Here is a 27,342-nt window from a genome sequence, read left to right on the forward strand (position 1 = left end):
GGTTTCAAATTTTTGGCTATAAATTTAGACAGGATGAGAAAGGATAATCATGTTGGCAAAGTGGCAGAATGCAATCAAGAACTTATAAAAATATTTGGGGCGCCTGGGTGGCTCAGTTGGCTAAGCGTCCCACTCTTGGTTTTGACCCAGGTCATGATTTCAGGGTTGTGGGATTGAGCTCTGTGTGGGGCTTTGCACTCAGCTCAAAGTCTGCTTGAGGTTTTCTCCCTCTGTTCCTCCTTCGCTCTGGCATGCACGCACTTTCTGTCCCTCTTTCAAATAAGTAAAATCTTTTAAAAAAGAAACTTAAAATTGTTCATATTCTCAGTTCATTAATTCTACTATTAACAATTTAATTTGAAAAATTAAGGTGTTATAAATAGACAACCACTGTGTGTTATTTTGGGGCAATGGGTCATTCTCTACTTTCTTTTCCCCAGCCACCTGGAAATACCAAAGAGCCCCCAACATTCATTTTGTGCAACATGACTGATATCCTGACCACAGCTGCCTGGACTACCATAGGTACCTGACCTGAGCTGGGCCAAGACCCCCTTCCACGGATCCCAACTGAACTCCTGGCTGCTCTCTGGAATCAAGACAATGCAAACAGGAGGGCTTGATCTGCCATTTTGTACCACATGGCCTGGCCCTCAAAGAAAGCCCCTCTTTAGTGTGACAAAAAAATTGGAGCACAATTACAACAAGAGACAGAAACAAAAAAGACCCCAGAGTCTTGCTGGTCTGCTGCAAGTCCCTGCTTGCCGAGGTGAAGCACAGCCCTGTCCAACATTCTAACAATTCCCCTACTTCGCTTACACCAGGTCCCATAAGTGCCTGGTAAGTCTCCTGCGCTCTGGCTCTAAAGAGAGAACCATGGGGCGCCTGGGTGGCTCAGTTGGTTAAGGGACTGCCTTTGGTTCAGGTCATGATCCGGAGGTCCTAGGATTGAATCCTGCATCAGGCTCCTTACTGCTTCTCCATTTGACCCTCCTTGCTCTCATGCTCTCTGTCTAATAAACAAACAAACAAACAAACAAACAAACAAAATCTTAAAAAAGAGAGAGAGAGAGAGAAAGAACACCATGCCTGTTCCCAAATATCCCAGCACTTAGAGAAGGAAGAGGGATATCCTACTTTCTGACTCGGACCTGGAGGTGTACGGGGAAGGTCAGAAGGGATGGAAGGAAGAATCTAAATTGGCTGAACACTTATGAATTAAATAAAAATAATCTATGTGACTCACTTTGGATAATTCCTGGCCCATAATAAAGAATACCCTGGCTTCCTTTCGGCCGGAACCGCCATCTTCCAGTAACTGTCCAAAATGACCAACACAAAGGGAAAGAGGGGAGGTACCCATTATATGTTCTCCAGGCCTTTTAGAAAACATGGACTTGTTCCTTTGTCCACATACATGCGAATCTACAAGAAAGGTGAGATTGTGGACATCAAGGGAATGGGCACTGTTCAAAAGGAGTGCTCCACAAATGTTACCATGGCAAAACGGGAAGAGTCTACAATGTTACTCAGCATGCTGCTGGCATTGTTGTAAACAAACAAGTTAAGGGCAAGGTTCTTGCCAAGAGAATTAATGTACGTGTTGAGCATATTAAACATTCAAAGAGCTGAGATAGCTTCCTGAAGCGTGTGAAGGAAAATGACCAGAAAAAGAAGGACGCCAAAGAGAAAGGTACTTGGGTACAATGAAGCGCTGGCCTGCTCCACCGGGAGAAACACAGCTCGTGAGAACCAGTGGAAACGAGCCTGAACTGCTGGAACCCACTCCCTGTGAATTCATGGCATGATAAATGTAAAGAAAATAAAAGACCTCGAGACTGTTAAAAAAAAAAAAAAAAAAAAGAATACCCTGAAGAGACAAACAAACACAAACCAGGTACCAAGCCAGGAGTGAATGGGAGTTCTGAGTGTCACAAAGTTCAGCTTGCATATCATCTCCTCTTTTTCCCGATTTTTTTTTCCATTTTCCCCTCCTGGTCACAGGATTTTACCCTGGGCTCTGGGCTTTCATAACAATTAGCCCTTGATCATAACATCTCATAAATACAGCAGAGAGATAGTACTTCTGTCTTACTCGGATTTGAATTTCCCCAGGGCCCAGGGTAGGTAAGGACTTAAATGTTTGGAATGAATGCATGAGAGAATGATTAAATAAAATAATGAAAGTTTTGGTTACGAAAGTTCTCCTATATTAAGTGTTTGAAAGGCTTATTGAAATGTCTGACCATCGTGATGAGGATTTCTCTTGACGTGGAGCATTTGCCACAGTCAGCCTGTGGGACCCATGAGTTCTAGTTAATTATAACTTTTTTCCCTCGGAAGGTCAAGACAGCTAGAATTTTGTACTTTGACTGAATCTCTCCCAATGCTTTTTTTCAAAAATACTTTTTCATAAGTACTTTGTTCTAGTTGCCAACTGGTATGTTAACTGGGTCACTAACCTTCCAAATCTGAGACTATAAGCTTTCTTGACTTAGAAGAACGATCAAACAAAACAGTTTCAAATACTTGAGGTGACTATGGCCATCATCCTTGTTTTCAAAGCTCTTTAAATCTAAATTAAAAAAAAAAAAAGCTCTTTTGGAAAAGGTTGACTTGAATCCATACGGTAACCTCACTCTACCAACAAAGTATGCTTCTCACGAAGACAGATGGGCGTTCTTTGTTATTTTGCAGAGAGACAAATACCAAGGGAAATGAGTGGAAAGCCTTTACGTTTTATATATATGCTAACACAGCACTATATACAAACCTGATTGTGTAGAAGATTTCCAGTGGGACAGGCAGTAAGATAGTTTAGAATTTCAGTGCCTTCTAGTCTTAACTCCTTCCCAGATTCTGCCCCTTACTAGATGTACGACGTTGGAAAAAAAACCAAACTTTCTGTGTCTTACTTTTTGCATCTGTAAAATGGGACAAAAGTTCCTATACCAATGGGTTATTGCGAGGAGAATACATACAAAATGTCTGCCATAGTTTCTGGCTCATAGTGTTTAATGAACGGGAGAATGTGTTGATGAGGATGGAAGACTTGGCCCATTATTTCTACTTTCTTTTCTTTATGACCTTCTATTAGACACTTAACTTCTGTATCTTATTAGTCTCTTCTATGTGATGGGGAAAAGAGTAGCTTTAGGGGCGCCTGGGTGGCTCAGTGGGTTAAGCCTTTGCCTTTGGCTCAGGTCATGATCTCAGGGTCCTGGGATCGAGCCCCACATTGGGCTCTCTGCTCGGCAGGGAGCCTGCTTCCTCCTCTCTCTCTGCCTGCCTCTCCGCCTACTTGTGATCTCTGTCAAATAAATAAATTTAAAAAAAAGAGTAGCTTTATATTCAATCACTTGGACATATTGTTAGCAAGCAAAGATTTAAAGACAGAGGCAACTTGGTACAGCATAAGGAGGTCTGGTCTATGGGACGCCTGGGTGACTCAGCCATTTAAACATCTGCCTTTGGCTCGGGTCATGATCTCAGGGTCCTGGGATCAAGCCCCCTGTTAGGCTCCCTGATCAGCAGGGAGTCTGCTTTTTCCTCTCCCTTGCCCCTCCCCCTGCCCTGCTCGTGCTTTCTCTCTCTCTCTTTCCCTCTCTTTTTCTCAAATAAATAGTTAAAATCTTTTTTTTTTTTTTTAAGATTTTACTTATTTATTTGACAGACAGAGATCGCAAGTAGGCAGAGAGGCAGGCAGAGAGAGAGGAGGAAGCAGGCTCCCTGCCGAGCAGAGAGCCCGATGCGGGGCTCGATCCCAGGATCCTGGGATCATGACCTGAGCCAAAGGCAGAGGCTTTAACCCACTGAGCCACCCAGGCACCCCAAATAGATAAAATCTTAAAAAACAACAACAACAAAAACCTGGACCTTGGAAGATCTGGGTTCAAACTGTGGTTTTACGAGTTACTAGTCATATGACACTGGATAACTTCTCTGATCCTCATGTTTTTTATTTATAAATTAGAAATACTATGTATCTACAGGGGCACCTGTGTGGCTCAGTTGGCTCAGAGCGTCTGACCCTTAATTTCAGCTCAGGTCATGATCTAGGGGTCATGAGATTGAGCTCTGCATTGGGCTCGCAGCTCAGAGGGGAGTCAGCTGGAGATTCTCTCTCTCCCCCTCTGCACCTCCCCCGGACTCACTCTCACCTGCAGGCTTTCTTTCTCTCTCTCTCAAATAAATAAATAAATCCTAAAAATGAAATACTATGTATCTACAGCATTAAGGTTCCAATTAAATAGTGCATATGAAAGGGAACTGAAATTGCTATACATGTTTCTAGTTATTATCGCCAGTACCATAGAAGATTGTATATGTTGTCCTTATTGGTTTATTTTGTTTTAATAACAGTGCGCTCAGATTTAAGTTTTCACGTTCTTTGGTTGTCTTGCCCTTTTAGAACATTTTAGCAGAAATTTACCCTATGTTCATAGGCTTTACTCTATTGATACCTTTAAAATAATGTTTTCTTTCTTCAATAGAGCAATGGAACTCTAGATGCAACATTCAACCATAGGCTGCATTTCCTGAAATCTGGCCTTGGTGTTTGTCTTTTTTTTTTTTTTAAGATTTTATTTATTTATTTGACAGAGAGAGACACAGCGAGAGAGGGAACACAAGCAGGGGGAGTGGGAGGAGAAGCAGGGTTCCCGCAGAGCAGGGAGCCTGGTGTGGGACTCTATCCCAGGACCCTGGGATCATGACCTGAGCAGAAGGCAGACTCTTAATGACTGAGCCACCCAGGCACCCCTGGCCTTGCTGTTTTAAGGGATGCAGTAAAACAAACTATTGAAAAGCAGTAGTTTGCTAATAAGAAAGTTCATTTTCATGTTTGGTAGATCACTGTACTGTTTCTTCTCATGCAGGTGTATTTTAGGGGCACTTAATTCTAAAAGTATAATTCTTTTTTTTTTTTAAGATTTTATTTATCTGTCAGAGAGAGAGCACAAGCAGGAGGAGCAGCAGGCAGGGGGAGAAACAGGCTGCCTGCTGAGCAAGGAGCCTGATGCAGGGCTCAATTCCAGGACTTTGGGATCATGACCTGGGTTGAAGGCAGACGCTTAACCAACTGACCCACCCAGGCATCCCTAAAGTATAATTCTTAAGAATATCTGCTTCGAGTCTTAAAAATAAAAGCCAACAAACAAATTAGACTTGAGGAATTACATTAAGAAAGAATTCTTGGCAGGGTCACTTTAAATGGTTGCTTTTCATGCTTAAGATCAGATTTCGTCTAAATATTTCATTTAGTGCAACTCCTAGAAAACCCCAGATCCAGGGTCTAAGGTGAGGCTTGGTGAGGTTAAGTGACTTGCCTGTGCCTTAAAAGCCAGGATTCTTTTGGGCATATGTTATAGAACCTCAACTCCAAAGTAGCTTAAACAAAAAAGGGAATTTACGGGCTCATATAATTGAAACTACCTTCAAACAGAACTGGATCCAGCAGTTCCAATTGTGTTGTTAAAACCTGGCATTTTCCAAAGTTACCTCTACCATATTGGATTCCTCTAAGATGGAGGAAGAAGAGGATAATGGTGACATGTAGCTCTAATTTACATCCTTTCTACGGTTTTTTGTTCCAAGAGGAAGAAAGGTATCCCTCTCCCAACATTCAGAGAGGAAATCTTGGATTTGATCTCCTTGGGTCCTGTACTTACCTCTCTGCAGGGAGGAAAGACATTAGCAGCGTGGTTATTACCTGTCCACCAGGATCACATGAGGGAAGTGGTGTGGTCCTCCAAGGAAAGGCAGTGGTGGACGGGAAGCAGATATCTACCACATCAAGTCTAGGCTATTACTAAGGGCGGGGCTAGGACAGAAATCAGGACCTTGTTCCTAGTGCCATTCTTCAGGTTACAGAGAGGAAGAGAAATAGCTAAGTTTAGAGCAAAAATAGTTTGAGCCTCTTTTAAAGGAATGCCAATTAGGAAAGAAGATAAAGCTCTGAAAGGATGTTAAGTCAAACGACCATTTTTTCACTTTTAGAAGTATATGGATATTGTAAGATGCAAATTCTTGTTATTGCTAATGAATGCTTTCACAGTCTATGATTTAGCATGGAAGTGGATTGAAAGGCATGCCTGGTTTCCTTGCTTCTTGTTTTCTTCCTGTCACAATGGGACACGCCAGAATAAAATTTTGAGGGGAAAAAAAACTTTCTAGAAGTTTCTAGATGGATAGCAACTATTAAAATACAAACAAAGTGGATGATTATGGTCATAACTAGTGTTTGTTGAGCAGTGAACACGTGCAGACATGTGTCATGTAGTAAATGCATAACCTCATGAAAATCTGATGACTGCCCCAGGAGTTAGGAAGTATGAGTCTGTTCATTTACACGCCAGGAAACCCAGGATGTGACAAGTGAATAATTTGCCCCAGCTCCTGACTGTGTGAGCTGGGATTCCACCTCAGGTAAATCTGATTCCAGAGTCTGTGTAATCAGCATTGTGCTTATAATTAGTTATAGCTTTAGTTCATTTAATTTTGTAATTTAACTGTCTTAAAAGCAAAATTGTTGTTTGTGGTATGTTATTTTGTTTTATCCCGTGCGAACCAAAGTGCACTTGAAGCTGACTTTCTCTTTCCCCATCTTTTCTCTTTCCCCATTGTCTTGATCCATCAGTGACCTAGGGTCTCTCACTGCTAGATAGGAAACTGGAGTACCTAAATGTTTTCAATCTCAAGCCATGATTATACACATTAATCACATGGAAAGCCATGAATAACCTATCACCCAGAAGCGCATCTGAAAACACGACTGTACTATTTACAGTGTGACCTAAGTGGGGTGCCGGGCGGCACAGTTGGTTAAGTGCCGACTCTTGGTTTCAGTTTAAGTCATGATCTTGGGGTTGTGGGATCGAGCCCCATATTGGCTTCTCTGTCCACTGTGGAGTCTGCTTGAAATTTTCTCTCATTCTCCCTTTGCCCCTCCTGTTTATGCTCTCTCTCCCTCTCTAAAAAAATAAAACAAAACAAAACTTAAATTGTGACCCAGGAAAATGTCACTGCTCAGGGTGTTGCCAGTGTAGATAAATGTGGCTCAGAGAAATATAACAGCACAGTCCCGTGTCTACACTAGCTGTGTAATTTTCTTGTTTTTTCCAGAGAGCAGCTCTTGCCTCAGGCTTTTTCATCTTTCTTCCCTGTCAGCCCAAACTCCACTTCCCCAACACAAACACTGGGCTCGTCCACCTCTGTGATGTCTTGTCAGTGCAGATCTTTTCCTCCTCTGGTGGCTAAGAATTGGTTTGATGATGTTTCTGCTTATTATCTGACGCTTCTTTAGTTCACCAGTCAGCCACCATTTGATAGTCTCAGTAGATCCATGATAAGCTCAGCCTTGGTATCTGGGAAGTGAGCGCTTTCATCTGATAGTAATGAACAGTATTTTGTCACTCGATAATGGCTTCCCAGATGACTGAAAGGTATTTCTTTTTTTTTTTGTATTAACCAGAGTAACAAGTCTCTAAACTTTTTTGATCATTTATTCCCATCAGTATATTTTTTGGAAGCAATTTCTAACCAAAGATATGTATATTTGCTTATAAAGTACAAGCTTTCATTTATGATTCAGTCACAATATATGCTTATGGTAAAAGACATTGTCAATGAGAGTGGATATAAATCCTCATTCAAGTAATCTCATTGATGAATTTGATATTTTTTTTTTAGAAATTTGGTTAGATTAGATTGTTATTTTAACTTTGAAATGTGGCTGTCAAAGATCTAGTATTAGAAGTGTTCTGCAGTGTTTGTTTTCCTGTGGTTTATTTGCAAAGGACCCTGGTAAAGGTGTTTGTCTGTTTTCTACAGGTTAAATTAAGCCTGGGTAAAACCATCAGTAAATCCACTAAGTTGAACCTAGCAAGTTGCAATTAGTCACTACCTGTTGACCGGGACTGACTGGGTGGGATTTCCACTGCCCACCCCTGGAAATGGGTAACTTCCAGTTTTCCTTGAGGACATCTCCTATGCTGTTCTAGGTCAAGAGAGGATTCCATGGACTGAGCACAGGGTCACTTATTCTGTATATAAAATATTAATTGAGCTAAATGACTACTTCTCAATTAGAATTAAGCATAAGCAGATGTCTCCATATTTTCTTCTTCTGCTTTCCAAACGGATTGCCTTGTACTATTCCTGGAACATAGACAACCCTGGCTTGCATGGACCTCCTTTAGAAAATATTGTCCAAGGAACAATTTCTCACATAGGCAAGGATGTTCCCATTTTAAAAGACCTGCTCATTTCAGTTACTCAGCCATTTTATAGAAAATGAAAGAGTTTTGAAATGAATTCTTTATAGAGATCCACAATTTTCAAGCAAAATCCCAACTCTGCAAAATGTGAAATGTTCTAAGCAACAGCTGTGAGCATTTCAAACGTGCACTACTCTTTGACGGTCCAACTGTTGCCAAGGGAAATGGAGTTGGCTTTAAAATCTTCCTTGGTTTTAATTCTGCATTTCCCTCAGTCAGAGATTGAGCATAAAAGTTCTGCATGGCTGGGACCCTGAACTTTTCACGGAGATTGGCATATGAAACCGAGATGCAAGGAAGGAGAATGGTGTAAAGTGCAAGGAAAGCCACTTTTATAAGGCCTAGTGATGAACTTTGCAGGGCAAAAATGGGTACTATCTATACAGTGGCCAATCATCTGGATTCAGTAGGAGGAAACCACTTCTACCTAAGAAAGCGATCTTTTCCTGTTTCTCATTTGTTCAAGACGGATTTAAAAAAAAAATCTTTCATGGCACACAATTTTATTTTTCACTCAAGATCCATTTACGGGAGTGTGAATAAAAATTTGCAACACCTCACTGTTAAAACAAACAAGAAATGCATTTTGTTGCTGTTGTTGTTACTTGTACATATGGTACATAGTCTTATTTCTTAACTGTATAGAAAACATGATAAAACGCTGAGGGGGAAAAACTAGGCTACAGAACAAAACATACAAAATTAAAGGAAAAAAAAACACTGGAGGGAAGTACATCAAAATATTAACAGGGTTTATAAATGTTAGAAAATATTTTTCGTCTTCCAAGTTTTTAGCAACTGGTGATCTGTCATTTGTAGTTACCATTAAGAATTTGTTTCTTCCTGCCTCAAGCCCACCCCTCCCAACCCCCCAAAAAGATGTGCTCGGCGTGCATTCAAATGGAACGAAGAGCCCCAATAACATTATCTGGAATTGCACCATTTGGGTTTGGGCTCACCAAGCACGTAAACACATCCCTAAGTATTTTATTACTTGTCTAGCTAGAGTTGAGTGAAGTTTTCTCCATAAACTCTTTCGGATTCGGTTTGCCAATTAAAATCTCACAAGCTCGTGCAGTCTGGAGCTGGGTTTCCTTGAGCTCTGTGCAGCAGGAGGGCCCACGTAGCTGATCCGGATAAATGATTGCAGAGCACAGGGACAGCGATCCCCCCTGCATGAGATACACTGGGCTAGCCGCTATCAAGGCTTGCAGGAGCTTCAGGGAGCTGATACTCAAAGAGAGGTTTAGGGAAACGGAGACGAGGTAAATTAGAATTCGAAGCGATACACAACCCTTGGCCCAGGCCCAGAGGTTCAGATTTCGGTGCCAGGACTCCCACAAGGTTCAGGGGAGAGCGACTGCTGGGGGTTTCAGGGCGTGCTGCAAGGGGCCCATTGACACAGTGGTGCACAGGTGCGGGCGGGACATCTTCTTTCTTTCTGAGCTTATTTCAGCGCTGGTACCCGTCCCGAGTTTGGGCTCCTCAAGCCCAGAAGGGCCAGCCTAGCTGCTGAAGGGGGCGTATCCAAGGCCCACCCTTAGCCGACCCTTGCCCTTGGAATCTTCTCGCTGAAGACAACCGCCGCCCAGAGAAGCCGCATTGCGTGGAAACCCAGCTATCCCACTGATCTATCAGTCGCACACCTCCCGGGTTTCAGGATCTCCTCAAAGGCCTACGGGCTGCAGTGCTCCCGTACTACAGCCTACCCACCCGCCTGGCGGAAGCTGCAGCAGCGCGGCCGGAGATCGCGGCTGCATCCGGGTCCTTCTCGCCTCAGCCCAATCCTCGGCCTTGTCTCTTCCCACCCTCCTGTTTCTCCGCCCCCCCGCCGCCAATCCCTGATCGGCTCTCAGACGAACCTGCTGGCATGGGAGTGAAGGCGGGCGCGGGCCAATGAGGCCTCGCTTCCCGTTTGAAGCCTCCAGTGAGTGGGCGCCGGAGGCGGGCGCTGCTGGCCAGAAGGTTCGGTTGCGCGTGTGCCATGGACTCAGCCGCCCGGTGATATTGACAATAGGAGAGAGAAAGGGGCATTGACGGGGACCCACCGCGGGTACCAAAGGGCGGCTCTGGCAGCGGCAGCTACAGCTCCAGCGGCTCCTCCTCCTTCTCCTTCCTTCTCCTGCTGCCGCTGCGGATCCACTCTTCCTCCCTCCCTTCCCCCCCTCCCCACGTCGCCGCCGCCGCCGCCGGGTCCGGGGCAACGAGCAGAGGCGCCGCCCGCCGGGAATGTGAGCGAGGAGCCACCGGCGGAGCCGCAACGGGGTCGGTGCCGATTTGATGGGACGGGCCCGCGGGGGAGGATCGTGAGGCTGCCGCCGCCGTCGCCACCGCCGGAGCGCTGAGGTTCAGGTCCGGCCGTGAGGCCTAGAGGCGCCGCCGCCGCGGAACCGGAGGGACGCCGCGCCGGACAGCCGTCGCCCCGGGCTCCCTGCAGCTGCCCGGACCTCCCCCCGCACGTCCCGGTCCCGCCACCCGCCCCCGCTGCGGCCCTCACACCGGTCTCCCCTCGAAACCACAGATCATCTTCGGATTCTTCCCCAGAAGCTTCAAGGTAACTTCGTCTCTCCAGCACCTCGGCTCGCCCGCTTCCTTTCCTCTTCCAGGTCTTCCTCAGGAACCTGCAGAACACCGGCTTCGGGAAGGCCTGGCCGGGGCAGGCCAGCGGTGCGGTGGGGTGGGGTGGGGTGGGGTGTGGGAGAGGGAGCGCCCGTCCCACTTGTCTGATTTACCTGCAAAGGCTTCTGACGATGCCGCCCATTTACTCTGCCTCTCCCCCCCCCCACCTTCCGGCTTTGGAGGCATATTCTTGTCCCCCCTTTATCCACTGACGGGGGGCGGGGGGAGGCCGGCGGGGGGGATTGATGTAGTGAGGAGGATTCTGTAACAGCTTATCTTCTCCAGGGCTTGGGGCGGGGTGGGGGGGTAGCAAAGGGAGTATGTCAGCATCCCTACAGACCAACCCCTTCCCTGTCTTTCTCCTCCACCCCAGCACCCCCCCTTGGATTATCCTGAACCTTGGAAATGCCCCGTGCCCGCTGCTTAGACGATGATAAAGCTTCTGGCGTCCTGGTCCAGGGCGAAACCTGTTTCTCCGGGCTTTGCACGGACCCACTGCTACTGCAAGTTCAGTTCTGCAGCGCTTTAGGGTTGAGATCCTTGACGTTTATTCTGGGCCGCGGGCAGAAGGGGCAAATGCGTTTTTTTAAAAAAAAAAAATGCCAGCAATAAATCAACTTTAGAGATGGGAGATGAGGAATAAAGAAAAGACAAAAAGAGTGATGGAGGAACAGGATTTACCGAAATCTGGCGTTGTTTGGGTTAAATGAAATCTAAATAATTCACATACCACATTGGAAAGGCTGCCCCTAAATTTACAACATACAGATGAGATGTGGAGCTTCTTGCTGATGCAGTCTTTGTGAAAAATTTTAACTGATCTTACTTCTATCATAGTCATTCATAGTTTTCAATTCCATTTTGAATCTGTCACATTTTATTTAAGGCTAAATTAGGTAGCTTTCTAAAACCTTTTTTTTTTTTTTTTTTTTTAAAAAGAGAATCAAACAAGACTTCAAAATTCCAAACCTCAAGATCCTGGGTTTTGTTTAACAAATTTTTGTTATTTTTTTTACTTTGTCGGAATCCGGATAATCCAGATAACTTTTTATTCTTGCATGTTCAGGAAGAAACTCCCTTACCTTTTAATTTAGAGGTTAGAGACAGGTGAGTAATTGCATTTTGGTATTTCCCCCATATGCATTATTTTTATTCAAGTCTGCCATTAATCTTGCATGGAGCCTCAGTGCCATGGAAATGGTGGCATATGTTTAAATTGGAGAATGAAATTGAGCTTAAGTCTTGTTACTTTTAGGAACTAGCCTTCATTTTAATAATTTGAGAAGGTTAAAAAAATCTAAAAGAACTGTTCTTTCAGCTTGATGGAATGAAAATTAATATCTGATGATGAACTTAAAGGGAATTCAACTTGGTTGTCAAAGTAGGGTGTGAATTTATGTTTTCAACTTTGGTGCACGATTTCATCAGAATTTTGTTTATTAAGCTTTAATAACTTAAGATGGCTTCATTCAAAAAGAAGACTTCTTTGAAATGCTTCTAATTATGCCTTTTATGTGTTCTGTTTAAAGTAATCTAACCTGTCCTCATTTCTGGTGCGGTATAGTTTATCATAGCTAACACAACACATTGCATTAAAAGTCATGCCTAGATAGTTTCAGTACTTGTAAATTTCACCTTGCTGTGATACATGGTGTAGATTCTTGAAGTACAATAAAGGTTTTAACTGCAGAGCCCATTTATAATATTAAATATCTTGGGAAAATGTATCGATGGAAGTTTTCCAGTGGCAAAATAGCTCCACAATTACTTCAGGAATCTCAAGATGAGAAGAGCTGTGCAGATAGAAAATGAGTAGATGACTTAGAAGACTTCTTCAAGTGTCAGTGAACTTCTTTAATGCTTATCAGAATGGGAGCAGCCCGTGCATTAGAACTTCAGTATTGCTTATATGGTACTTAAATTCCTTCTGTTTATCATCAAATTTTCATGTTTCCCCATTGAATGTATGACTTTTCTTAATTGATTTAATTTGCTTTCTTCATCACACATTCCAGTTTTCATGCATATTGTTTATGGGAATTTTCGAATTTGTGTAATTCACGCATATGCTTCCACCTTGGGAATATGTTTATGATACCTCTTTCTCTTCAGTAGGGATATGTCCTCAGCACCATCTACTCCTCCATCAGTGGATAAAGTAGACGGATTTTCTCGGAAGTCCGTCAGAAAAGCCAGACAGAAGAGGTCGCAAAGTTCCTCACAGTTTAGGTCTCAAGGCAAGCCTATTGAGTTAACACCTCTGCCGCTGCTAAAAGGTAAGGCTCATGACCAGGTGATGAATTCTTTTCCAGTTGATCTTTATATATCTGTATTTAATCTTCTTTTTGCAGAATTCCATATTTGTCAAAGTTCTGTGTGGCAAATTGAAGGGAGGGGAGATTTCGGACATGTTCAAGTTACTGCTCTGTGGGCAGATAGACCCACTTTGCTTTTTAAAGGGCTCAATTTAATATAAATAGCTGTGGACAAATGAAAAGAAACCTGTTATCAGGACCCTCTCTCACGTTGATAAAGAGAAAAACTGAATGCCAGAGAAACTTTAAGATGCCTGGGTGTGTGTTTTTCATTTTTCCTTGACATTTAGATATATACATCATATGTGATAACAGCTACAAATTGTACAATTTTAGTCACAGGAAGTAGACTTAGGAGAGGAGATGATACCATTAACTTACATACAGAAAGTGGTGTTTGAAAGAATTCATTTTTAAAAATAAAAAATGGTCGTAATTGCGTTTTCAGATAATACATGTAGAAAACATGATCATACTCGTTTAATCCTACTTTTGTCTTTACTTTGGAATGAATTAAGGACAAGTTTTTAATATGAGATTTGCTTTTTCTAAATTGGGCCTTTCAGCCTTTGAGTATATGTGGACACTTCTTGTTCCTTTTAATTTTCATTTGTTTGCTTTATGTTTATGAACAAACACAGTTGAAATATATCAGAATGTAGTGGTTATAGCATGGAAACTGTTAGAATCTGCCTTTGAAATTTGCCACCGAGGCGCCCCAAGATTTTTATCTGCTGAACACTTAAGAGTGAGGACAAAGGGAACATGAACAAAGCAGTACACTTTTGTAGCTCAGAGGAAACCAGAAAACCTGATTCATTAATGAACATTTACTTCTGAAACAGTTTGTCAAATTAGAAGGTATTGTAAGAAGAACTGGAGTTTGACTAGAAAAGATCCTCAAAATTTAGCCTAGGATATTTCAGGCTTCTGTTTTTCCCCATGTGAACTTTTTTTTTTTTTTTTTTTGTTTTTTGGGAGTTAGAGTCACAAATGAGATTCTGAGATATATACTTGAAATTGATGGAAACTAAATGAATTCTGATTACTGTAAAAATGATAACATGTACTAGTTTGTAGAGATGAGCCCTTATGAGTTTGTGGGGGAGAAAATTTTAGCTAAAGGTTTTGCTGGTAAAAATGAAAAAGTCTTTGTGAGGCTTCAGAAAACAAATGAAGGAAAAACTCTGAGGATAAAGCTTGAAATACAAAGGTGAGAGGCGTATGGATTCCTTGGTAACTTTTTTAATCGGAACTAGACATATAAGAGCTATTAGCATGTCTGTTTGGCAAAGGGCTTTATTTTGAGGAAGACGATTAAACTTTTTTAGGTTTAAAAAGAATTTTAAACTTTATTGTTATATTTATTTCTTGGGGCTCATGGCAAACATTTAAATTTGAACTGAACTGACCACTCATTGGTTTTGTGGGTAGTGAAAAGGCATGGGTGAGAAGAATTTGGCCCATTTTAAGATTTTGTTGTTCCATATCTCATTTTTTTAAAAAATCATGGTAAAATATACCTAACAAAGTTGACCATTTTAACTATTTTTATGTATGCATTAAGTGTGACGTTAGGGACACTGACATTGTTGGGCATCTGTCACCACCACCCACCTCCAGAACTTCTTCATCTCCCCCCAACTGAAACTCTATTCATTAAACACTAACTCTCCATTCTCCCCTCCCCTTAGCCCTTTGGTAAGTAACCACCATTCCACTTTCTGTCTTTATGGATTTGTTCTCTAGGTCTTTTTGTGACTGGATTATTCCCCTTAGCATAATGTCCTCAAGGTTTATCCATGTTGTAGCATGTGTTAGAATTTCCTTCCTTTTAAGCCTGAATAATATTCTGCTTTGTGTATATACCATATATTATTTATCCATCTGTCAGTGAACACTTGGGGACCCATTTCCACCTTTGGTTATTGTGAAAGCTGCTGTGAACATGGGTGTACAAGTGTCTCTTTGAGCCCCTGCTTTCACTTCTTTTGGGTACATGCCCAGAAGTGCAATTGCTAGATCATATATTTCAATTTTTAAGGAATTGCTGGACTGTTTTCCGCAGCAGCTGTATCATTTTACATTCTTACCATCAATGCACAAGGGTTCCAATTTCTCTACCTCCTCACCAACACTTGTTTTTTTTTTTTTTTTTTTTTTTAAATAATAGCCATCATAGTGTGTGTGAAGTGGTATTTCATTGTGGTTTTGATTTGCATTTCCCTTATGACTAATGAATGATGTTGAACATCTTTTCATGTGCGTACTGGCTATTTGTATATCCTTTTCCCTTTTTTAAGTGAAGTCTGGTAATATTGAAAAATTTCCAAGAACCCTGCTCTCCAGGAATATCATTTTTGTGAACTTGTGTATTTTGCCAGCGTGGGAGAATTGGAGCGTAACAGGACCATGTAGTACTAGATATATCCACAGCTTAATTCCAGACAGACTGAAAGTGATTCTGGTGTAGTAAGCGTGTTCTGGGAAAATATTCTGGAAAGCATTCCATAAATTCGATTTCACTATCTGTAGAATAACAGAGATGTAGATTTGTCAGATGTAGATTTCAGAAATGTTTACTTGCTCTTGATTTATACAGAGAATATATTTGTTAAATGACATTTGTTTTTCATACAATGGATTGAATTTTATTTGTGTGCAGTTTTCTCACTTCAGGAAGTAATTTATGGAATATAAAGAAAATACAGGAGGAATTTCTTTATTTTATTTTTTACCATTTCCTTAGGAGAAACCAGAACAAATTATGTTCGCTTGCCAAAGGTAGTAACTGATGTAATTTTCTGTAGTATTGCTTTGACCAAATAGGAAGGTTTGAATTAATTTTGTTTGGCAGTGTGATATAAATGGCAGGTGAATTTTGTGGGTTGCATTAAAGAATAAAGTCAAATTCATGCCCTTAAAATCTTTAATTTTAGGGGAGTTTGAAACAGAAATTGTATTATTTTGTAACTCATCTTTTTAATATGTAATTTTTGAAAATTGAAACATTAGGTATTCATTAATGATCATTTGTTTTGTATGTATCCCTTATCAGAATGTTTATTATATGCATCATAATATTTGGCTGGCTTGTATGTAATAACGGCCATTAGCATTTTATTTATTATTATTATTATTTTTTAAGACTTTATTTATTTGTGTGAGGGAGAGAGACAGAGTACAGAGGGAGAGTGAGAGAGAGAAGCAGACTTCTTGCTGAGCAAGAGAGCCCAATGTGGGTCCTGATCCTGGGAGCTGAAGGCAGACACTCAACTACCTGAGCCACCCAGGCGCCCCGGCCTTTGGCATTTTAAAAGTCTCTTCACTTGCAAAATTAAAGGAAAATTTTCATCTTTTTTGCTCTTTTCTGATAGGTAGGGTCTTGTAATTTATATCAACCATGTTACTTTCTACAGAAAGCAATGCTAGCATGTTCTGTGAACATAGCTGGCTTTTCCTCAGCAATTTATAATGAAATAGAAACATTTGAATTTTCTCCGTCTTTATATACTTTTGAAAATGTTTCCAGAGACTCCTAAAGTTTTTGAACTTGAAGGACTTTTACTCAAGGGGAATTAGTAAAAGTTTGAGTGCTTTATGTAAAGACTTATATGCTTTCCTTGTGCCTACATGGCATGACACGAAGCAAGCTTTGACAATTATCCATCTCTCTAAGGACAGTTAAACTAAACACTTAGGGAGGGGCGCCTGGGTGGCTCAGCAGTTAGGCATCTGCCTTCCGCTGGGGTCAGGATCCCAGGGTCCTGGGATGGAGTCCCACATTGGGCTTCTTGCTCAGTGGGGAGCCTGCTTCTCCTTCTGCCTGCCGTTCCCCTTGCTTGTGTGTTCTCTCTTTGACAAATAAACAGATAAAATCTTAAAAAAAATAAAAACCACTTAGGAAATATACGCACACATATTTATCATCATTATCATCATAGTAATACTAAGTAGTAGTAGCCTTAGTAGTACTACTACGTTAGGTGATTAATCCCCCCCTCCCCCCATCCTCTCTATGACCTGTTTCCTTCTTTCTTTGACCTTAATTGCTTATGCAAGTTTAGATTTGAGTGAAATATTTTTGACAAGAACCACCTCTTTGAAGATGGGATTATAATGAGAGTATGTCATTATTTCTAGCCTCATAATTCTTTCTGTGTTTTTAAGGCATTTTCCTAGTAGTTCAGACATTCAATAATTAAACATTCCAAAAACTGTGATGACTGGAGGTACTCTTCAGCAGAAACTCTGCCCCTTGGTGTTAAAACTTTTAGATCTGTAACACTGTGTTTCTTTAAATTCCTTCTTCAATGAAAACCTTTTTTTTTTTTTTAAATCTCTAGGCTTGTGATTCAGCTTACATTTTTATTTTTTAGGGTGACAGTTTGTGAGATTTTTAAAAATTCCAATTTAAAACTAATGTTGATGCTTTTCTGATTTGTTGATGGGATCATTCTTTTTCATCCATTTCTCCTTTGTGTAGTGTGTAAGGAAGGAATATGCAGAAGTAAGTCCCAATTTTTATAATGGGTTAGTGCCTTAAGGTGTATTTATAATGACATTAGTTTCTTAAGGAATAATGTCCTTTATTTTAGTGTTTTCCTTGTGCTGTGCAGTGTCACCTGGGGGAAAGCACATGGGCCTTGTTACTTGGAAGAGTCCTGCCTTCCTCACTAGTTGTGTTGTATGGGGCAAGTATGTTAACTCCTGAGAGCCTTGGTTTTCTTGACTATCAAGTGGGGATGATAATAATAGTCAATAGATATGGCAATGCCACGTTCAATAAATACTAGCTAGCATTATTTGGGATTTTAGAAGTTAAAATATGAACAATGTGGAATTATTATTTCACTTTTTATATTTTTTCAGCAAAAAGTTGAAATTGGAAATTTCTCAACTATGAAACAAGACCATGTTTTGTAGGGATGAATCTTTTTCAACCAAAAAATTGGGAGAAACAGTTTGCAAATCTATTGAATTTCATAGACAAGTTATTTTAAACACTTTTATTTGGAGATCCTCACCAAATACATTGGTATCCTGCTACATTTTTTAGTGTATTGGCTTTTAAAAAATTTATTTTTGAATAGGTAATGTAGTTACATGGTTCAGATCTCAAAAAATACAAAAGGATGTATAGTGAAAAATCTTCTTCCTGACTTGGTTCTCCTACTTCCCCTTCGCAGAAGCAATCAGTGATAATAGTCTTCGGTAGAAGATGAAGACATTCTTAAACCTTTCACTGAATTTGAAATGCATTTTGCAGCCTGAAATTAGATGCACATTTTGTATGTGTATATCCATTTTTTAAATGGGAGAATTACAGTGTATTTTTCAGATTCTCAAAGGGGTGTTTGAATCAAGAAAGGTTAAGAACCAGTGATCTAGGGGCACCTGGGTGGCTCAGTCAGTTAAGCGTCTGCCTTTGGCTCAGATCCTGGAGTTCCGGGATTGAGCCCCACAGCAGGCTCCCTGCTTTGCAGGGAGCTTGCTTCTCCCTCTTCCTCTGCCTGCTGCTCCCTCTGCTTTGTTCTCTCTTGTGCTATCAAATAAATTTTTAAAAATCTTAAAAAAAACCCAAACCCATTGATCTAGTTTGTACTTGGATTAATGATACATGTTTTTTTGACAGCTAAATTGGCATGTGAAAGTGTGTGTGTGTGTGGTTTTGAGAAATAATCGTAAGTTTTCTTCTGAACTAGAAGAATATAAGTTAATAGGTAATAACATTGAGCTTTGCAGCCTTTGTGACAATGTGGCAACATTTTTCTTTTTGGGAAGAAATTGTAAGATTTTGCACAAAACCAAATGTCAGTTGCAGTGTTTTCATGTGTGAAAGATTATACTTAGTTGTAGTGAGGAGGTATTTCATTTACTTTTAGGGGGAAATGTTTTTTCTTTATATATCCTAATAATTTATAGCATAGAGAAAAGTCCCACATAGAGTCGTATGTGGGCCTAAAGATTTTGAGAGTAAGCATACCTGATTTATAATCATTTAAAAGTAGGATGGCAACTTGTATTCATATCCCATTCCATCTGAGTATGATAATTACTGCTTAGCTCTTAACCTTAGGTTCATGGATTTCTGGTTGGGGATAAGGTACGTGCATTGTGGTTGGGCTTTTATGTTCTAAGACCCTCCTAAAATTAATCTGTGAAGTTTCTGTGAGTGGGCATTTTTTTTGGGAGAGCACAGTTCACTGCTTATCACAGATTCTAGACGATTTTGCCGTACCATTCTTGCTCTTTCTCCAGTTAAGAACTTTTGGGTTAGACCAAAAGATTGGGAATTGTATTCTTATTTTCTGAGTATTATGTTAGCTGTATATGTACACATATCCATTGGACACTGAACAGTTAACATGGTAAGCTATAAACAGAATTCATCATAATGTGGATCTCTCCAGTATATGACTCAGCCCAGACATAAAATATTTAGGTGCCAAATTAATCTTTTCGTAAGGTGAGGTGTCCTTTCTACCCAGAACTTTCTTTCCCTGACTTAGTGTCATTCTTCAGGTTTCATCGCACCATTGGACTTTCTTAGGAACTGTCCCTCCTGACTTTTTTTTTTTTTTTAAAGATTTTTTATTTATTTATTTGACAGAGAGAGATCACAAGTAGACAGAGAGGCAGGCAGAGAGAGAGGAGGAAGCAGGCTCCCTGCTGAGCAGAGAGCCCGACGCGGGGCTCGATCCCAGGACCCTGAGATCATGACCCGAGCCGAAGGCAGCGGCCTAACCCACTGAGCCACCCAGGCGCCCCCCTCCTGACTTTTAAAAATAGTCTTCTTTGAAGTTCCTATCAGTCTGTCGTTTTTTGCATTATATTTATAATCTGAAATGAGTTTCTCTTTGTTAGTTCGCTTGTGTGTTATCTCTTTCTCCCGCCCCATTAGAATATAATCTTCAGTGTAGAAATCTTATTTCTCTACCTCTAGGGCTTAGATGAGTGCCTAGTACATAGTTGGCATTCAATAAATATTTGTTGGCCAATTAACATTGTGGGTTGACATCTAAATTGTTAGTGATAATAGTATAAACATTTATTTTTTCTTCCTAAGTACTAAATTTTTCCCCCCCAAATCCAGGTCATGCAAGTTTTATTTCAAGTTATAATTTACACAAAGTTGCAAACTTGTTTAATGAAGACTTTATATTTTTAAAGGATCAGATTGTTGAGTGTTCACTTAAAATCTTGAGTGAGGACTTATGCTTTGGTAATTCTGAATGTTTCAGGTTAGGAACAGAACTATCTTGTGGGGAGAGGATAGAGGGGATTTTATATGTGACATACTAAGAGTGATTCCTTTTACTTAGGGGACTCATCACTTGGCCTTTTGTAGCAGATGGAACACTTTTTTTCTGCTGATGTTTAAGGACTGAATTGAGGGCTAATCAAATCACCAGACTTTCTTTCTTTACATAGTTTAAGAGGGAATAGCATATCTGAATATTATAATGGACTTTTGGAACAGGGTTTTATGGTTAAATTTTCTCATCTTTAAAACTTCTGTCTTATAATAATGTTAGCTCTTAATATTAATTAAATTTTGTAGTGCTTGCAAAAGAAGAGTAAAGTTTCTAGATATTTCTAAAATGCTGCGTAAGGTAGTTCTTTGGTTTGTTTGTGAATGATGGCATAGCATCCTTTTTTACTACTTAATATTTTTCTACCCTTCGTATTTGCAGATTTCCTGAAAACAAATATGGGATTGTATTTTTATGTTACAGTAGAATTAGACATGTGATGAACATATTGATTGGATAAAAATAATGTTATTATGTTATTATATTTTTGTCGAATATGTAACAATAAATGCCTAATACATATAACATGTTATCTGAGTGAGGCAGGTGGCCTCCCTGAGGTAAGAATGGAGGCCCTGAGGGGGCACACCCGTGGGTTTGAATTTTGAGGCTCTTCACACTTAATGTGACTTCTAAGCAGAGTTTTCTTTTATCTCCCAATTGGGAGAGTATTAGAACCCACCTCATATAGTCAGATTAAGTGCCATAAAGTAACTAAAACATTTATCTCAGTGTTAGATACATAGTAGGGGTTGAAGAATATTAACTGTTATAGTTGCAGGAAAAGCTGTGTTATAGAAAAATGCTTACCTGTGTTTTTCAGTTGATTTCTATTCTCTTAATACTTTACACGGGTTATTTCCATTTAAGGAAGAAAAATACGGAGCAGGTAGAACTCTGCAAATCAGACTCTTAAAGCCAAAAGGAGAACTAGTTCTTATGGAACAGTCTCAGCATTACTGTTCAGTTAACATCAGTTTCAGACTGGCTTCTCATTTCAGGAATCAGAACATAAAGTAGGTAATGTAATTATTTCCAAGGGAAATTCCATTCGTGGAGGGTTACCAGGTGAAAATATTGTTTGATAAGCTTATTTTGCAAGTCATCTACTAGGACAGGATCTCTAATCTTTTTTTGTCATCGCTTACTCATATCAGTAAAAAATAACGTATGTATTTGTTTATGTATAGAATATATGTACTATTAGACAACTATAATGCACATTAAGAAAATACACAAATACAGAAAGTTAAAAAAGATGATATTGAAATATGAAATGTATAGATGATCTAATATTTAATTCTGGTACCTCCTTTTCCTTTACCCATCCCCCCAACACATGCACTGGCCCTGAGCACATCTTTGTTTTGAGATTTTGCCTGGAAGAGAGAACCTTTTCAGCTGTAGAGCCATATTTTGTAGCATTTTGTTCTAAGCCAGAGAGATGTGAAGAGTGGAATGAGAAAACTTTTCTTTACGTTCTTGAGGTTTTTGTCCAGGTTTTTAAGTTTGTTGCGCCTTAAAGAAACAAAATCTGAATTGAAGATTTTGCCCATTTAAGAAGTACATAGATGAAAAAAAAAAGAAGAAGAAGTTCAGAGATGGTTCTTTGTTGAGGACTCTTACCTTGCTGTTGATGGGTGGGTTGCGGAGGGCCCTTGACTCTCTTGAAATTCCAGGCAGTATTTTATGTCTCTGTACAGATTGTCATTTTTATGGACAAAGAGTTCAGAGCTTTCATCAGGTTCTCAAAGGAGTTTCCCTGAAGGCTAGTAGCTACTGCTTTGGGTGGTGGGTATTGGTTTCCTCACTTGAGGAGAGAATTTGTCGTATAGTTCCTTTCTGTAGAAGGGAGATCGCCTGACAAAAAATTTCTGCTTGTCTCTCCTTTTAGTTCTTTTTGATGCCAAAGAGAATTAATTAATTAATTAATCGGTTAATTTTTTGGTAGGCAGGAAGCAAGCAAGGTTTATTGAGCAGTAGCAAAGTGATACTGCAAAGCTCTTGAGGAGGGAGGGGACCCAAGAGGGTTGCTCCCAAACAGAATTTTTTAAAGGTGTTTGAAGATATTACATGACTCTGGTGTGGTTGTTTGGAACTTTTTGATCAGTATCATTTGAAAAATTAAGCTGAGTAAATACTACCAATGGTAAACTTGAACGTACCTGTCAAAAAGTGTTTATTCTGGAATAGCTATAGACCCGAAGAAGCCAGGAGGAGAAACTCAGGTTATCTTTGCTGATGAAGAAGTAGTTTTGCAACCAGCGAAGGAGAAGAGAAGCATCGTCTATAGGTTCCACTGTGAATCAGGTGATGTACTACCTGGTGTCACACTGAAGCTTCCCAACAGAACCAAGAACAAGGGATGTTTGTTGTTAACTGAGGACTCTATGACTTTCTCATCCCATCAGAGAGAGTCAGGATGGGGACCCCAGGCCTCTCTGGTCCCAAAGCCAGTGCCTTCTCTATTTTTGTGCATGAACATGGGTGAGCACTGGAGCAACCACCATCTTGCTCATGCTGTACTAGGATGATTTACCAAGGGAACTATTTTACTACATCTTGCCAGAACCTTGAAAATTGTGGGGAGACTGAAGTGATGAAAAGAGAAGTGGAGAAGAGAAGAGGGCTAGCAGCCAGGCCAGTAACCGCCCTGTGGGTGGTGGGTAGTGATGGAAGGAGTGACGGAAGGAGTCACAGAAGAGTAGCAGACCTTAGAGTTGGCTCCTTAGAAAGGCCAGGCAGTGCTGCTAAGAGGCAGGCATGAAGGGTAGCCGGTATTGATGATTGCAAAGGTGAGGGAGAGGCAGGGAAAGAGGGGAAGATGCCGCTCTGGATTCTGTGGGACTCACGCTGTCATGATAAAGTTCTGTCAGTCATGGAATGGTTTGGGTTTGGTAACCTGGTAGCACTGTGGCAATGGTGTTCTTTGCCATTCATCTTTACATCCTTAGGAGTTAGCTTAAGTAGGAAAGGGTGGCGGTTCAAGTCTAGGTAGTAATCTGGCTTTGTGAACTGAGCTTAGTTATTTAGTTATTTAACATCTTCTGTAAAATGGGACTCACAATTCCCAATGTGGTTGTGAGGAGGGAGATAATGTGGGTAGGTTGCCTAATATATGGTTGGTTGTGTAATAAATATCCCTTATCTTTCTGTTTGTCATCGATCTTTCTTTGAGTCACTCCTGAGGACCTGCATCTTGTTTCAGATCTTGTGAGGGAAGAGATCTGGCAAAAGTTTATCTATTTATGTAGGCATCATGAGAGACTTTTACCTTCTGGTGATGTTACATTGTAATTTAATTAATTCGTGGTTGCTGGTGCCTGGAACGCTGTTAAAGTAAAATGTTAAAACATTAAAAAAAATGGAGAAAATTGGGACTTGGCAGCATTTCAGGAAAAAAGTCCTATCTTCTAATAAGGAAGATACAGGCTTTGGAATTAGCCTTTTACCGGAGTGCCTCCAGAAGACAATATCTGGAAGTGGAAGGAAATACCTCCTTTGCCATTTGTTGTAAGGAAATCAGAGTGAGTTCAGGCTCCTGAGGAACTAGCTATCTTACATGAGCAGTTTGGAAATCATAGCAAAAAACACTTTTCTTTTTGAATGAGTGTTTTGAAATCAAAGACATTGGTAGCAAAAGGGAAGTTCCTTTTGAGGATCAGGAGCCTACTTTGTCTTATGAGGTTAATTTTTCAGAATAATAGTGATGTATCCAAAGGATACTTAATTTGTGAGCCAAAGTCAAAATGAAAGCAGATTTATACGAAGGACTTTTTAAAAGTAAAAGGGAGGCACCTGGGTGGCTCATTGGGTTAAAGCCTCTGCCTTTGGCTCAGGTCATGATCCCAGGGTCCTGGGCTCAAGCCCTACATTGGGCTCTCTGCTTGGCAGGGAGCCTGCTTCCCCCTCTCTGCCTGCCTCTCTGCCTACTTGTGATCTGTGTCTGTCAAATAAATAAATAAAATCTTAAAAAAAAAAAAGTGAAAGAAAGTGTTGATACTCTGAACTACGCTGTCTTCCATGCATCCTTCTATCTTCGCCTCTTCAACTCCATCTACAACTGTTTTAACTAACTAGTATCCTTCATGGTAACCAGTCATCCAGAAATTATTCGTTTCACTTTAAGAAAACTTAAAGACACCATTTTTTTTTTAAAGATTTTATTTATTTATTTGACAGAGATCACAAGTAGGCAGAGAGACAGGCAGAGAGAGAGGAGGAAGCAGGCTCACTGCTGAGCAGAGAGCCCGATGCGGGGCTCGATCCCAGGACCCTGGGATCATGACCTGAGCTGAAGGCAGAGGCTTAACCCACTGAGCCACCTAGGTGCTCCTAAAGACACCATTTTAATCAAAAACAGTTGAGCTGAAGTTCTGAAACTCAGTAGATCTAAAAATTATCTGGCATGTGGCTGGATCTAGGCGGATATCTGTCTCTAAGGTTTTAGGCTTAAGGAACTTTGACATAGGCTTTGGCTGCTGAGGAAACTTTGTGCATTACTATCTAGATTTAGTGATTCCTTAAAGATGTTGGGTGGAGCTATATTTTGTTGTATGTAGATTTCTATCTTAACATTGTAAAAGGCATTTGAACTAATGGTAGAATTTATTTAGGCTTTCCTGGTTTAGTGGGATGTTCTAGAAATGGTATATACTTTAGATGCCTTTGGGTTTAGGAGTGATAGACCCTGTTCTCATACTCTCAAATTATGGTGAGGTTTCAGTGAAATGAATTGTGTGCAAATGTTTTTCAAAGTGTGTATGAAGAAAGGAGTAAAGGGAGTTAAAGGAGTCACTGTATGAGCTGGCTAAGTAGCCTCCTACAAGGGCCTTGTGTTCTCATTGTTGTGATTGTTCTCTGGGCTGCGGGATTCAGTTCATTCACGCCTCACATTTGTACTGAGCAGTGTAATGCACCAGGCACTGCCCTGACAACACCGTGGTGAGCAAAACAAGAAGGTGGATGTGGTTCTTCTCAAAAGGCCATTGTAGCTGGAGTTCAGAGGTTGATGGGGCTCCTGAGGTTGCTGGAGCCAAATCATCCTGGCTGGGTTGAAGTTTGTCCTTGATCCTAAGAGCATTTGTACCTGTCTGTAAATACACGATTGCTGAGTATATAAATCACCCATAAATTCCCTACCCAGTCGTGAGGAATAATATCTCCCCCTCATGTTTATATATTCTTGTGTTAAGCTTAAAATTGTTTTTGTTCTATAGGATACTTAACAGTGTTATAGTTACTTGGAGATAGTCTTATTGTTGGAGTTGGAATTTTAAAAAATTCTCCTGTTACGGCAACACTGTGCTTGTCATTTTATAACACTGAGGTTTCTTTGAGAACAAATTAATGATTGCTTGCTTAAAAAAGCATTACTAGGGGCGCCTGGGTGGCTCAGTGGGTTAAGCCTCTGCCTTCTGCTCAGGTCATGATCTCAGGGTCCTGGGATTGAGTCCTGCATGGGGCTGTCTGCTAAGCAGGGAGTCTGCTCCCCACCCTCGCACCCCTCCCCCCGCCTGCCTGCCTCTCTGCCTACTTGTGATCTCTGTCAAATAAATAAAATCTTAAAAAAAAAACATTACTAGTTTACCGACAGTCTATAAACATGAAATGTACAAAATGTAAGAAACATACTGAGTCCATTTAAAACTAAGTAAAATCCATCTGTGGGTCAACACATATACTCTACAGATGGCAGTCTTTTATTAAGTACATGATCTTAAGTTTTCATGTGTTTTGATTTACTGATTTATGAACTGCTGCTTGGAATAGTGGGGGACATAATACAGTAGATTTAATTCATTAAGAGAATAAAAGTTTAGAAGATTAGAGCTGGAATTACTGTCAGCACCAGTTGATGTTCATTAAATGAGAATGCAGGCAACAGTAAAACCACAGTTAGGCAAAGCAATTAACGTTGGTGGTGTTATGGTTTCTGTGAAGATTGGAAAAATAAATAATTGAAAGTATTTTAAATTTGGCAAATTGAATGAAGTTAAAAATTGAATCCACCTCCTTGTCACTTGCTAATTTTAAGTTTTCCCGAGCTATTATGATTTAAATTATTGAGCGTTATCTGTGCTGCATTCTGTGGGTGGTAAAAATTGAGTATGTGCTTTCAGAACTAGTGCTTGAAGCAGAACTGGATTTGTGATGGTTTACATAAGGAGGAAAGCTTCATCTAGGATTATCTCAGACTCTGACCTGTGAGAGAGTCCAACAAAATAAATAAAATGGGGGAGTCTGGAGTTTTTTATAGTACTTAGAAGATCACTCTTATACCTCAATGGTTAATGGATTTCAAAATGATTATAGAATCATTTCATAGTTAGTCAAACAATGTGCATTCCGGTGAGTGCAAATCTATATTCAAAATTAACAGAATCTTAGTGAAATCATGTTTTGTTTTTTTTTTTACAGTTTTACTTAATGGATTATTATTTTTCTTATGTGTGTTAATGTAGAGAGAGTGAAGACATTCCCTCTCCCCTCCCCCCATTTTTGAGCAAGGCTGTTTATAATGTACTGTCTGTTAAGAGAATAATTTCTTCACATTAGGGTATCATAGTTCATGATGGATATTCTTTTCTCTCCATAAACACAAGGATAACTGAGCAGCTATTTGCCTCTTTGTTGGTCCTGAAGTTTTACTTTACTCATTTGGAAAAGAAAGATCAAGAACCTCTCCATAGGGTGGTTTTGAGGATTGAGCAAGTTAACATAGTTAATGCTAAGAGCAGGGCCTAGATCATGGTGAGTGTTATGTAAATGTTAGCTCTCTTTATCATTGCTGTTGTCATTATTTATCAGTACTAC

General features: G+C 40.4%; 2 protein-coding genes and 1 pseudogene across 4 annotated transcripts in view; 2 read left to right on the forward strand and 1 right to left on the reverse strand.

Annotated features, from left to right (window-relative positions):
- The first annotated feature begins 1,088 nt into the window (after positions 1 to 1,088).
- LOC116878000 lies at positions 1,089 to 1,826 on the forward strand (annotated as a pseudogene).
- Positions 1,827 to 10,266: 8,440 nt separating this feature from the next.
- LOC116877984 (loricrin-like) lies at positions 10,267 to 11,056 on the reverse strand. Its single transcript, XM_032875081.1, has 2 exons — positions 11,009 to 11,056; positions 10,267 to 10,897 (listed from the first exon to the last, which is right to left on the reverse strand). Exons 1-2 carry the CDS (start codon positions 11,035 to 11,037, stop codon positions 10,267 to 10,269), a joined length of 660 nt encoding a protein of 219 aa, XP_032730972.1. The 5' UTR covers positions 11,038 to 11,056.
- The window catches only part of PPP2R5E (protein phosphatase 2 regulatory subunit B'epsilon), a 143,491-nt gene continuing 126,872 nt past the window's right edge, over positions 10,724 to 27,342 (forward strand). For 2 of the 3 annotated variants that reach the window (XM_032875239.1, XM_032875240.1), the window contains exons 1-2: positions 10,724 to 10,830; positions 13,008 to 13,171. In XM_032875239.1, coding sequence (XP_032731130.1) covers positions 13,015 to 13,171 — 157 coding nt within the window. In that variant the 5' untranslated portion in view covers positions 10,724 to 10,830; positions 13,008 to 13,014. The remainder of the gene's footprint in view (positions 10,831 to 13,007; positions 13,172 to 27,342) is intronic. The other variant, XM_032875238.1, reaches the window with a different exon arrangement.

Source organism: Lontra canadensis, unplaced genomic scaffold, assembly GCF_010015895.1.
Source record: "Lontra canadensis isolate GAN:19392208 unplaced genomic scaffold, GSC_riverotter_1.0 scaffold55, whole genome shotgun sequence".
Lineage (NCBI taxonomy): Eukaryota > Metazoa > Chordata > Mammalia > Carnivora > Mustelidae > Lontra > Lontra canadensis.